Below are 13,762 nucleotides of genomic sequence, written 5' to 3'. Positions count from 1 at the left end.
ACAACAGTCCCTTGGTTCCCACGAATGTCTTTTTCCTAACCATGTACATTCACATTCTTCAACAAATCACCTCTCTACAATTAGTTAATTAGAGAGACCACTAAATTTACACAAAAACACATACACACAGAGAGAATGAGAGTAAATTGTATATGTGCATGTGTGTTTTGTGTGTTATGTGTATTTATGCAAGCATGCATATGCTATATCACATGTGAATAGACTAGAGGATAACTTTTTGGACTTGGTTCTCTCCTTCCATAATATATGTTTTAGAAATCAAACTCAGCTAATAAGAATTGACACCAATCACACTTACCCATGGAGCCATCTTGCTAGCCATCCACACTCACTTTTTTTTAAAAACAGAAGGTGGCCATTATTAACTCCAGGATACTTCCCTAACCAATTTCTTTCTTGCTGTCTCCTGAAAACTATCCCATCTCATCTGGTGGACTGAGTATGGAACACCACCACTCTTATACACAGTTTCTCCAATAATACCTATTCATCTTTGTGGTCCCCCAGTCCTTGACATTCATGGGGGATCTCAGCCAGTAATAATCAAGTGTCTCTAATGGATCCTATGAGACCATCTATCAGAGGCTGATCCCTTTGTATTTTCTCAGATCATGCATCCTTTGTCTCAAGAAGAAATGGATAATTATATTACCCAGTATTTCTGTTTCCATGGCACAAAGACTGATCCCACAAGCCCCCATGAACCATATACTCACAAAGCAGCCCAGGAGAGGCTCTTTCCTCCTACATCTGACACTTCAATTCAAGCAGCTTAGATGTGAAGTGTTCCTCATGATCACACTTCCCTGTACTTAGCTGTTATAAGGTCTCTGTCTTCATATTGTATTATTGATTTTTCCAATATTGAACTGGGGAGAATGTCCACATGTCTCTTTCTTGTTGCAATTCTTCCCTTTCATGGCATGATAAATTCTTTCTGGGTGAACAGTTCAGTCTCAGTTGTATGCCTTACTGCTCACAGCAAGGCTATAGAATAGTTCCCACATCCTACTTATGGCTCTGTCTTTTTTTTTAAATTTTTTTTATTAACTTGAGTATTTCTTATATACATTTCGAGTGTTATTCCCTTTCCTGGTATCCGGGCAAACATCCCCCTCTCCCCTCCCCTTCCTTATGGTTGTTCCCCTCCCAACCCTCCCCCCATTGCAGCCCTCCCCCCACCAGTCTAGTTCACTGGGGGTTCAGTCTTAGCAGGACCCAGGGCTTCCCCTTCCACTGGTGCTCTTACTAGGATATTCATTGCTACCTATGGGGTCAGAGTCCAGGGTCAGTCCATGTATAGTCTTTAGGTAGTGGCTTAGTCCCTGGAAGCTCTGGTTGCTTGGCATTGTTGTACATATGGGGTCTCGAACCCCTTCAAGCTCTTCCAGTTCTTTCTCTGATTCCTTCAACGGGGGTCCTATTCTCAGTTCAGTGTTTTGCTGCTGGTATTCGCCTCTGTATTTGCTGTATTCTGGCTGTGTCTCTCAGGAGCGATCTACATCCGGCTCCTGTCGGTCTGCACTTCTTTGCTTCATCCATCTTATCTAATTGGGTGGCTGTATATGTATGGGCCACATGTGGGGCAGGCTCTGAATGGGTGTTCCTTCAGTCTCTGTTTTAATATTTATGGCTCTGTCTTATACATGGTATTTTTATAGATTGCAGTATACTCTCTAGTCTCTCAGCTATTTTGGAAAATCACCATACTTGCTTGTCACTGAGAACAATAAATAATAAATAATAAATAATAAAAGGAGATGGTGTTTATCCTACATGTTCTGGTTTATATAGAAAAAAATGTGTTCATAGGTGAGGGGTTTTTTGGTCTCTAAATTAGCTAATCCCTATCATCAGCTATGCCATAGATGTTGGTACATGAGACACAAGAAAATAAGATGGGGCTAAGACAAGGAGCAATTGTGAAGCTGATTTCTGATACCAGGGATATCAGGCTAGTAAGAAGAGAGAACAGTATGTGGGTAACTTTTCTATATACTCTGTGGCTTTCCTCAAATGTTACTTGACACACAAGGCCATCTCTTAAGACTCTGGAGAGAAGGAAGACCCAGAGGGCACTTGACATGACTTCCACAAGTTTCCCAAATCGATCATAAATGTAACCATACTCCAACATCAGTCCCTAGCAAGTGCTTCCTCACTGTGTCATACTTCTAACCAGCTGGTGATGCTCCAGATCCTATGATAAAGTCCAACCTGCCCTGGGGACAAGGTGCCAGGGATCTTCTCCAGGTGGGGATCTGATGCAATCCCTTGAGTATCACAAGAAGATGTTCCCAGAATGTCATAGCTGCCTGTAGTGGGAAGGAACAGGCTCAGAAGTCACCCTGTGTGTTATAAGGCACCTGGGTCTGTGGAGGAGAGAGTTCTATACACTCTTTCTGGGAGATAGGTATTCTTCAGCATATTCTAAAGGAATAAGACCATCATGATCTTGGTGATAATACTCTTCACCACTGCAATCTTCCTGGTTCTGGGGGTCAGTGTATGGGTTCTCATAAAAGAGATCTTCACTGTACGTGTTCCTCCTCCCATCCGCCAACGAGTGAAATTTCACATTCTACACTACTTCTTCCAGTTGACAATAGCATTGGTAAGTTTTGGTTTTTGTTTTGTTTTGTTTTGTTCAATGACTCAGTCCTGTCGAGGGTAGAGAATCTCAGTGCTGGGACAAAGTTGGCAAATCCAAATAATTTAAGAGCACCTGATAATAGATACCAGTCAGTGATGATGACAGACACTGTGATAAGGACTTCTTAAATACTGTGGTCCCCTGTAGAGTGTCATTGCCACTTAATACTCTCAGCAGGAAAAAGTTGTTTACAGTAGATTTTCTTAGTTGTTTGAAGATCATCTTTGGGTTTATGGCTGTTCATTTTGGAAGCCTAGGTACTACCTCAGTGTTTAGTCACTCTATTAGTCTTTAATTCAGTAAGCATAGGTTGGGCCTCTGTGTAGTGCCAAGCTTAGTGGAAAGTATAGTTACAAAGTTGGGGGAGGACTTGGAGATGAGCATGGGGAGACAGACCTTGTCCTTGCCAGCCCACTTTGGGAAAAGTCTCTTAGAACCTTCCATCTTCAGTATATTCCAAAAAAAGATGAAAAACAACTCCTTTCTTATATCCTAGCAAACCCAAAAAGCTTCATGCATGAAGCCAGTTGCTGGGCTGTATTTATCCCCTATGACACACTTAGTCTCTCTCTCTGTTCACTGTGTTCATACATTTTAGCATAGTGGGGTTTGAATGTATCCTCTGGACATGTGCCAACAAGGCTCTAAGATCATGGAGGTGAATGCATAAGACAAACATCACTCGTAGCTTCCCTTTAGTAGCAAGTGAAACATACTCATAAATATCCCTGACTATGAGAAAGAAAAGGCTGAAAGAGACCATAATTCCTGCTAGAGAAAGGCAGAAGACACTTCTTGCTGAGTGGTGACACCTGAGCTAGCAACTAAAAGAAAACGAGGCTGAGATCCAAGGGCCTTGACTTTGGAGGATCATCATGTAGCAGTGTGGTAGAAGAATAGAGGAGGTGAATGGAAGAGAATGGCATCAGGGAATGTGGCTATGGCCTGTATAAACTTCTAAAGATGTTCTGAGGTCGTTGGTGCTTACCCCAATAAGATAAGAAGCCACATAACAATCAAGCCTACACACATCTTATCTTTCAGGTGGAGTTCACCACTATGGCATGTCCTGGTGTCCATCAGTCTATTAGGATTAAAAAGCCAAACTCACCAATCCAGTTTTCGTATCAGATGATACAAAGGTTATGTTCCAAGGCTGACCTGTTGTGAGACATTTGTGGCTACTAGGTTCTAGACTTACCCTTTGAGGTCTCAAAAATCTAAAGTGTCTTGACTTTAGGCTTACCAGTTGATTGTATCCCTGTCGCTCATACTTACAGAGTACCCCACAATTTCTAAGAAGTATATGTTTTATACTTAGGGTACCATGGAAGAGAGTGTCACCATTGGCAAATTTCATTGTTAGGTCATTTTCATAACCCACCCACTTTATGGCATCCAGAAAGCTCTAAAGTGCATGGAAATCAGTCCTGCTTTGTGCATAAGGGAACTATGAGAAAAAGCCACAGAGTCACGTAGTTCAGGATTCATAGATTGGGGCAGATGTTGAAGTAGGCATGGATCACAAACCTGAAAGGAATTTCAAGTCTGTGGTAGGCTTTGGCCCAGCATTCACTTTTATTTTGGACTGTGTGTAGTAGAGGGCATGATGTGAGTCATTACATGAGCATGGGATTAGAAACAGTGGCTTTCCTCCCATTTTTGCTTGTATGTTTGTGTTTGGTTTGGTTCTTTATTTCTTTAAGACAGGGTCTTACTGGCTAGCTCCAGCTGTACTGAAACTCGCTATGTAGGCCAGATTTGTCTCAAAATCACAGAGATCTGCTTGTCTCAGCCTCTCAAGTGCTTGGATTAAAAGTATGTGCCATGACCACCAGTTCTCATGATGTATTTTTAAGGAACTGGTAAAGCAATGTAAAAAGGCACCTATGTACGTAGGAAATGAGGTATCAAATGGAAGAGAGGAGATGAGAACTAGCATAGAACAAAAAATCTGGGGCAATTAGTGTTTGTTGCAAAGGCCACTGGGAAATCCTGATGGCAAGGAGGAATAGCTTTTCTCTCCTACTTCATCATGTCCTTCATTTTTATTTAAAGCTTCACAACTAGGCACTCACTTGCTTACAAGAAACCATTCTACCCAATTAGGAGTTTTGGTAAAGCCCTAAGTTGAGTTACACAAAACACTGGGCAATAGCTGTAAAGTGGATTTGGAAGGTAGTCAACTGGTCTTTAATTCTTTCTCTCCCACAGGGGAATGTACTGGAGAAGATGAAACTTTGTTCCATGCCCCGGTTTTTTTGCTTTTTGCAAGACCTCTTGGTGTCAAAAAATAACTTTGGTGTGTTGGTGAAGAACTTGCATTTTGGTACAATCCCTGTGAGGTTGTTTCAACCCAAGACAACCTCCTCTGGCCCCCGGAGAGGCATCATCTTCTACCATGGAGGAGGTTGTATGTTTGGTGGCCTGGGTAAGAAGCATCTCTGAGGCATAAGAAGAAGGGGAGTGTCTCATGACATACCTAACTACATCTATATTCCCATTGGGAATTATTAGCAGGGAGCCAAAAAAAGCAGCAGTCAGAAATCCTTCTGGGGGCCCCAAATTGAGACTGCAGGTTTTGTCAATCAATAAGGTTGACACGACATGTCTATGGAAATGTTTTCCATAATAAGTCTTAGTCCAGGACACAGTGTCACAAGCAACCAAGTACTTGGTATGATTCTTCTCTTCCATTTATTCTCAAAGACACTGGCTCATCCAAGATCCTAAAATCATGTATCCATCAGGTCTGCAAGACCATCGTAGTGTAATCACCAATCTGTAACTATCCAGCCCCTTCAGCTGAGCATTGTGATGGCCACCCTCTTCTCAATTTCTTAATTTGTAGGCTGTTCCTCTTTCTGAACAATGAGGGGCTTAAAACATGCCTCAGAATAGGTAGTCTACCCTATTCTTTGGCCCTTTAATATTTTCCTGTTCTGCTCTTGCTATACTGCAGCATAGACTCTGTTATTATGCACACTAGACATACTGAGCTCAAAACTCTTGGTCTTCTGTGCATGCTACTATATTCTCAAAACATGCCTACCCCCATGACTTGCTTGGAATAGGTGAATACCCACTTGATCTTGGACCTTTTCACAAATGGCCTTTCTAGAGCAACCTCCTCCAACATCTACCTATAGACATTTTCTGCCATTCTGAGGTTAAACTCCCACACTCTGACTCCATTTATGACATATTTCTTGTTGAATATATGTATGGTATTTGTCACCATCTGAGCTTGCTTTGGTTCATCAATCCCTGTGTTTCCTTTTTGCTGTCTTTTGCCCCTCGTCAGAACAGGAATGCTAAGAGGGAGAGAAGACCCGTGTGCTGTGAGTTGCTGGATCCCCAGTGCTTGGCCTTATTGTTTGTAGTTTTTTGACTGACTGAATAAACACATGGATATAATTATCTGTTGATGGTTGAATGAAAGGATAAACTTACAAAGGAATAAATGGTTGAATGAGCAGGAAGTACAGATGTAGACAAGGACAGATGGCTGTCCTTAGGTAGAACAGGATGAGATAGGGGTTCATTGCTGCCACCTGATGGTAGAAATATCCATGGCTATTTTACATCTGAAGGTGCTGCTATGATGCTCACAAATTAACTATGATCAGAACCCAGGTATAGGTTCCATCCCTGTCCAGGAGCATTTTTCAATCTCAGAAACCCTTGGAAGCCTAGATTGCCAAGCTCTTCAGTAGTGTGAAACACCCACAGAAATGCTACTTATATGAGTTGTTGAAGTCTTGGTGCCTTTTTGGTTCAGTGTCCAAAGAGGTACATCACCATCTCAACTCTATACTAGTCACTCCAAATAGAATGAGGGACAAGTACAAAACTCTGAGACTGGAACAACTTGAGGCTCTTAAGGTAAGGCAGGATGTGGGTGGGACACAGTGAAGGGACGGAGAACAGATGGAAAGGCCAAAGTTGTGGTTAAGAGGGAGTCCATGTTGTGTGGCCATTAGTGTCACACCCACTCCCAAGTTGCCTCCTATAATCCAATTCATTCTTTGTCCCAGACATCTGTATTAAGAAAGCATGAATGATGCTAATATACAGCAAGGTTGCAGCATGATTGTTAAGAACCTTGACTAGAGGAGCTACCATCCTGCCTCAGTTGAGACTCAGTGCATTGGCCTCAGCACCTGTTTTCACTTCTTACCACACCATTGAAGGTCCCAGTTGCCTGCTATTCCTACATTACTCGGTAACATTCATAAATCCTGGTTCCAAACATGTGCACAAACTACCAAGTATCTCTGTGCGCAACCATCAGGACTGGACACAGCTGAGTCGAAGATGCATGTTTCAGGTTCTGTACCTGGCCCTGTACCTGGATATGCAACCTAGTCATTGTAGAGGTTTCACTTTCTGGAACTTCAGGTGCAATGTCCCCCTAACTGAAATGACCCATCCAGCCCTTGTATATTTTTTATTTAATATGAAATATATACAATTATTTATATTTTCAGAAAGTCATTCCAAACCCACAGTCTTTGCTTCATCCATTTCAGACCCCCCAAGCTTCCCAGACCTCTGTTTCCTTACTATAAAGTACAATAACACAAAAGGTGAGCCAATAAGTCCCTTTGTACCCTGACATTGACATTGAGAATGATGACTGGCTTTACCAAGTAGATCTGGCCAGAGTTACTTCAGAGGTGACAAGAATCAGAACACAGAGAGGATGTCACCTTCTTACCCATAGCAGAAGCTTCTGTCCTAGGATTGTGGTAGAAGTTCTAGATCCTCCTCATGAGATGCATGTGACCTGTTCTTGCCTTACAGATTGTTACCACAACTTATGCAGTTACCTGGCCTCAGAGACAGATTCAGTACTACTATCAGTGGGGTAAGTAACCTATAATAGACATTAGCTTCATCAGGTACATGGATGAACTGTGGTAAAATGAATAAAAATAAATAAAACTTTTCAACAACTTATACCAAACCCAATACCTTCTTTATTGTAATTTAAAATAATGAAAATCAACAGAATACTTAGAGACCCATTAAATTGATGCCAGAAGAAAATAAACGATGGATCCAGAATCAGGGTATCTTACTTACTTTTCCATTGGTATTATAAAACACCACAACCAAAGGAAACTTAAGGAAAACCTATTTTATTTCAGTTCATGGTTTTACGAGGATGAGTCCATCATGACTAGGAGGCATAGCAGCTAGCATCAGAAACGGCAGTAGAAGTAGCAAGTAGAGAGCACATACCCTCAATCATAAACAGAAAACAAAGAGTGAATAGGAAATGGGACAAGGCTATATACACGCAAGTTTCACTACTAGTGACATCATTCTTCCAGCAAGGCTCCATCTCACAAATGATTCACAACCTTGCTAAACAGTGCCACCAACTAGAAATCAAATATTTAAATATCTGAGCCTATGAGAAGTAGTCCTCATCCAAAGCACCACATGAAGCCCACTGCTATTGGCACGAGGAGGATGATGGAGTAGTGAAAGATGGCCTAGATCAAAGTCAGAGTTATTATTTGAGTAAGAGTGTACCATTAAAAACTCACTGATCCAAATGCCAAACACAGGGAGCAAGGTGGAGAGTGATTTAAGATACAACTCTAATCTTCTGGAAACAAAGAGTTCTTTTAAGTGAATGGAGGACAGAAGGGGCTGCTTACTACAGCCCCATCTCTTGTCCTAAGCAAACATGAGTAAATAGAACATAGTAAAGTCTAGAATGAAAGCAATGGGAAAGTCAAAGCTCACCTGTTAGATTGCCTCCACAGTGGCTCTCTCACACCTAGACATCCCTCAGGCTGGGTAGATAGTGAGATGTTGTGACTGGAGAAAGATACTATATCTATTATTCAAGATTTTCTAGAGCAACAGAACTTATAGAATACATATTGAAAAAGGAGATTTATTAGAGTACCTTGCAAGCTATGATCCAGCTCTATGGAGCATTCAATAGTTGTTCTGTCTGTAAGATTGGATATCCCCACAGCCCCAATCTGGTGCTCAAGTGTCAAAGGATTACTAGAGAGCTCCTGGTCTTCAACTCTATGTTTGAATTCCAATATAGGTTCTAATACCACTAAGGAATACCTTAGGAATAGGGTCAATATGCTTGTCAACAAGACTGAGGGAAAGTAGGTAAAATGCAAAAGTCACTTGTCCTGTATCCTTTTATGTGGGATGCCTGCTACAAGATGTGGCCCAGATTTAATGTGGGTCTTCCAAACTCAACTGATCCAATCAAAATCATGCTTGAACTCACACATGTTGCTTGGATTTTTGTGAGTTCAGATGTTATCAAATGGATAATCATGATTAGCCATCATATTCAGCATGTATGGTTCTCTGTGATGGCAGGAGAAAGGCATCACCTTTAGAATCTCCAGGGACCTCCTCTTACATGAATGTTATGGTATGTGAGCTTTCATTCTTGTAAACCAAATCTCGAAAGGTCTTGCAGACTCTAAAGATCTCTTGCATGCAGAGCATAGAAATATACACACCTCCCTTGGCCTCTGTACACCATTGAACTGTTTTCTTTTTGCAAATTAGATGCATGCAACAGACTTCTTGACTAACCATAGTGATATTTTGTGGGGAACTTCAAAGATCCAGCCTGTAGGGTTGAGTATTGTGAGGCAGTGGCTGATTTTGACTAGCCAAAGAAGAGATTCTGAGATGCCAAAGAACTTCCCTGAGTAGTGCCTGGAAAGACTATATGAGAAAGACTGAAACACAAGCAGGCATTCACTCACTCTTCCTTTCCTGCTGTTCTGCACTGTCCTCTTATTATCTCACCTCTTCCCTGTTATGTCCAGGGGAACCAACTTCATTCTATCTTAAATCTTTTCCTTCCAACCTTGACTGACAGGTAGTAAGACAAGCCTTTGCCTCATCCCTGTCATTGTTTGCTTTCCCAATTTCAGTGTAATTAGCTTTCAACTTGGCACTATCTTCTATAGAGCTCTTTATTCCATATAGATTTGAATGCAGAATCTCTGCCACTCTGACTTTGGATAGGTTCTTCAAAGTCATGTATAAAACAATAGAGCAACTCTTCATCTATGTTTTTTCCTTCTGTTGATGTGATAAAATCTCCTGACCAAAAGCAGTAGAGGAAAAGTTCATTTCAGTTTATAACTCTGAGTCACAGTCCACTATTAAGGAATGTTGAGGAATTTGAAGACAGACCTGCTTACTAATACACAAAACATTATCTCTAACCAAGGAACTCACTTCACAACCAAATATGACAGGAACCAGGGAGGATGTTTCTTGCTTGCTGCCTTATAAGCTCATGAATAATAGCTAAGGGCCACATGCCTAGGGAATGGTGCTGTCTATGGTGGTATTGACCCTCCTGCACCAATTAATAATCGAGGTAACCATCCCACGCACAGATATGCCCACAGGCTTATTTGAACTAGGAAATTATTCATTTGAATCTCTCCTCTCAGATAACTATAGACTCTATTAGATTAAAACTAATCAGGATATCATCTAGATTTGCTTGGGTCATTCTTAGAATTTAATCAGGCTCTGTCTTCTCTTGGCATAGAGATCACTATTTGAATAACCTTCATTAAACATCCTGTCTGTACTAGTATACTATGTTTTTCTTGTTTTGTTGTTGTTGTTTTCCTCCTTAGGTACCGTAAGCTTCCTGACCATCATCACCCTATTGTTTACCAGGATTGCCTGAATGCCACCATCCACTTCTTGAAAGAACTGAAAACTTATGGGATAGACCCTGAACAGGTGGTGATTAGTGGAGAAAGCATTGGAGCTGGGGCTGCAGCTATTATTGCCCAGGCATTATTGGACAGAAAAGATCTTCCGAAGTTTCGGGCTCAAGTCCTGATTAATCCAGTCATTCAGGGGATCAATTTCCAGTTGCCATCTTACCAGCAGTATCCAAATGCCCCATTTCTATCTAGGAAATTTTTGGTGACTTGTGTATGTAAGTATTTGGCCATTGACCTGTCCTGGATGGATGACATGTTGAAAGGTACTTTTATACCTCCAGACAACTGGAAAAAGTATAAGAAATGGCTCAGCTCTGACAACATCCCCCAAAGATTCAAGAGCCAAGGCCCACAACCTGAGTCTCCTGGGCCTTTTAATGAGGCCGCTTATTTAGAAATTAATCATATTTTCAATTTAGAAGTGTCACCTCTACTGGCAGATGACAAGACCATTGCTCAGCTTCCTGAAACCCTCCTGGTGAGCAATGAATATGATGTCCTCCGTGATGACTCTATACTCTACAAGAAACGATTGGAAGACCAGGGGGTTCCTGTGACTTGGTGCCATTTAGAAGATGGATTTCATGGATGCATTATGCTATTTGATAAGAAAGCTTTATCTTTTCCTTGTTCTCATAAGGCTATGAGTTCTACAGTCAGTTTCATAAAGGGCATAAAGAGATCTCAAAATTGAAGTCAGTAGTTAAATAATTAAATGCTTTAGTATGGTAAATGAGAAACCCTAAAGAAACAAGTAAACAAGCAGATTGAAAACAAGCAGAATGGGGTTGGGGATTTAGCTCAGTGGTAGAGCGCTTACCTAGCAAGCGCAAGGCCCTGGGTTCGGTCCCCAGCTCTGAAAAAAAGAAAAAAGAAAAAAAGAAAACAAGTAGAATGGAAAAACAGAAAACAAAAACAAAACCTATAAAAAATAAAAAAATAGAAAAAATAGAAAAAATATATGTGACAATAACATCATAAGTAGGACAAGCCAAGGATGACCTCTGACATCAGCAAAGGGCCTTGCTGAGTACCTCATTTCATAAGGCCATAAGGGTGAGACATGAGACACAGTTGAGAGCCTCCTGTGTGCGTAGGTTCTCACCATGTCTGTTTTCTTCCTTCAATGGCAATGTTCAGTGATGCATCTAGCAGAACTCTATCACAGTCATTAGAGAATAAACATCATGGGATTTCCTAGAGATATTATATTATAGCCCTGTGCCAAATTGATGCCACCAACCTGTCACATGATCACTGATGGATGAATCTATATCTGTGATGATAAAGCATTGTAGGGGCCCCACTCCTGACAGATGAAGTCAAAATCACCGGTTAACTCCCAATTCACATTTTCTCTTTCTGTCCTGAAAATCTTTGAGAGAAACTCTGTAGACCCATTTATCCTTAGCATGGATTATAGGAAAATTTCATAAGCATTTTGTAGGAAAGAGAGTCAGAGAATGGGGAAGAAGGGGAATGGAAGGAAAGAGTGAACTCCAAGAAGCACCAAGCTTTGCCTGAACTCAAATCTTTAATTTGAGAGAAGACTCTCATCGGTCAGGAGGCATGCTCTCAAATCAAGACTCTCTTGTGAATATCTGAGACCAGCTGGAATATGAAAAGTGTTACACTGGAGCAATAGAAAGGACAACCTGTGAGCAAGACCTCACCCATTGAAGGTACCATCTTGTGGGCATCCTAATTCATTCAAAGGAATGGGTTCCCTATCCTTTAAAGCAAATGTCTAGGAAAGTGTTTCCTTGGGGTTTACACACAGAACCTGATATATGATACTGTGATCCAAGAGAACTGGGATACATCTTAAGTTGTCCTAAATGTTATCCCTATGGTACTGGATTTGAAGGCATAAAAAATGCAAGATTGGAGGGGGTCATGGAAAGTCAATGAGGCTTACTACAGTGTGGCAGGATCAGAGTTCCTGCAGAGGGACTCTAAGAGGTCATTGAATTAAGCTGCAAAGATGAAGTCTCAATTACAATAGTGACCTCATGACATTGGGAATTCCAGAACTACGAGATGTCCACCAAGACTAGCTTCAGTTGTGGAGCAGAAAGTCTAAGGGAGAAATTGAATGTGGTACAAGTGGCAGATGAAGCCCTTTGTAATCAAATATTACATTATGAGTCCCAAATACATTGGAGCTGCAAGATTTCATATTATTTCAGCTGGATTTTGGTTTTGCTTTGGTGTGATTACTTCATTGCTATAACCTGTTCATCCGTTTTGGAGTAAAAATATTGCATGCTACTGTATAAGTTAAGAATATTTGATGTACAAACACTTTCATGAGCTGCTACAGTCTATACTACTAAGGTACTCACAGACAACTGCTGATATTAAAAAGAAAACCATCACATTTCTTTGAAATCCCTCTCACCAGACCCAGAGCTCCCCTGACAAATGACAACATACATCTTATCTAATGAAAAAATACTTTCCTACAAAAGCTACTGGTTACATTTAGAGAAGTGAACACTATTATTATGGACAAATACCAAATTAATGACATGGGAAGTACAAAAAGAAAAAATATTTGATGTAAAAATAAATGTTTTTAATTTTATAGGAGCTCACAGTTAAGAGATTTTGGAATTTTAGAGATAATTTGGATCATTAAACTTGGACTATATTTTATATTGTGGGGAAAAAACACTGAGACCAATGAATAGAAGCTAGAGGCTAAAAGTAATTATCTGTGTGCCATGTTGTCAAGGGGTAAAGCATGATAGTTAGCTTTAGTTACCAACACGACATAAGTTAGAATCACATATGAAGAAAGTCTCAATGAGATATTGCCTATATTGAGTTGACCTATGGAGATGTCTGCGGGAGGTTATCCTGAGCTAATTGATCTGCAAAGACCCAGGCTACTGTGGGTAGCACCAATCCCTAGGTAGAAAGTCTTTAAATGAGCAGAACACAAGTAAAAACAAGCATGCATGTATTATTTCTCTATGCTCTTGACTATGGGTGTGATTTGACTAGCTATTTGAGTTCTTGACTTTCCACAATGGAGAACTATAACCTAGAATTCCAGTGGAAATAAACCAAATTTTACCTTGCTACTTTTTGTTAGGATATTTCATGATAGCAAAAGAAGTGAAAGATTCTTAATCTCTGTTGCCTACAGTACATATAGGCTCTTTACTGGTTTGGATTCACTCTTTTTTTGCAGCACTTTTTGCAGACATCACAAGTCCTGGTGTCACTAACATCCTGGAGTTTTCTTCAGTAGATGAACTGTCAACAGGATACAATTGTCATCACAGTTCACTTCCTTTTGAGATGGTTGTCTAAATGTCAAATTCAA

The 13,762-nt window shown here is 40.6% G+C and overlaps 1 protein-coding gene across 1 annotated transcript; it reads left to right on the top strand.

The window, feature by feature from the left end:
* Positions 1-2,253: 2,253 nt before the first annotated feature.
* On the top strand, positions 2,254-12,936 carry Aadacl4fm2 (AADACL4 family member 2). Its single transcript, XM_087551682.1, has 4 exons — positions 2,254-2,635; positions 4,889-5,105; positions 7,481-7,544; positions 10,333-12,936. Exons 1-4 carry the CDS (start codon positions 2,471-2,473, stop codon positions 11,120-11,122), a joined length of 1,236 nt encoding a protein of 411 aa, XP_087407808.1. The 5' UTR covers positions 2,254-2,470; the 3' UTR covers positions 11,123-12,936.
* The last annotated feature ends 826 nt before the right edge of the window (positions 12,937-13,762 follow it).

The sequence above is a fragment of the Rattus norvegicus genome, chromosome 5 (genome assembly GCF_021556685.1).
Source record: "Rattus norvegicus strain SHRSP/BbbUtx chromosome 5, alternate assembly SHRSP_T2T, whole genome shotgun sequence".
Lineage (NCBI taxonomy): Eukaryota > Metazoa > Chordata > Mammalia > Rodentia > Muridae > Rattus > Rattus norvegicus.
The sequence above is the reverse complement of the archived record's forward strand: the minus strand, read 5'-3'. Positions and strand labels throughout refer to the sequence as shown.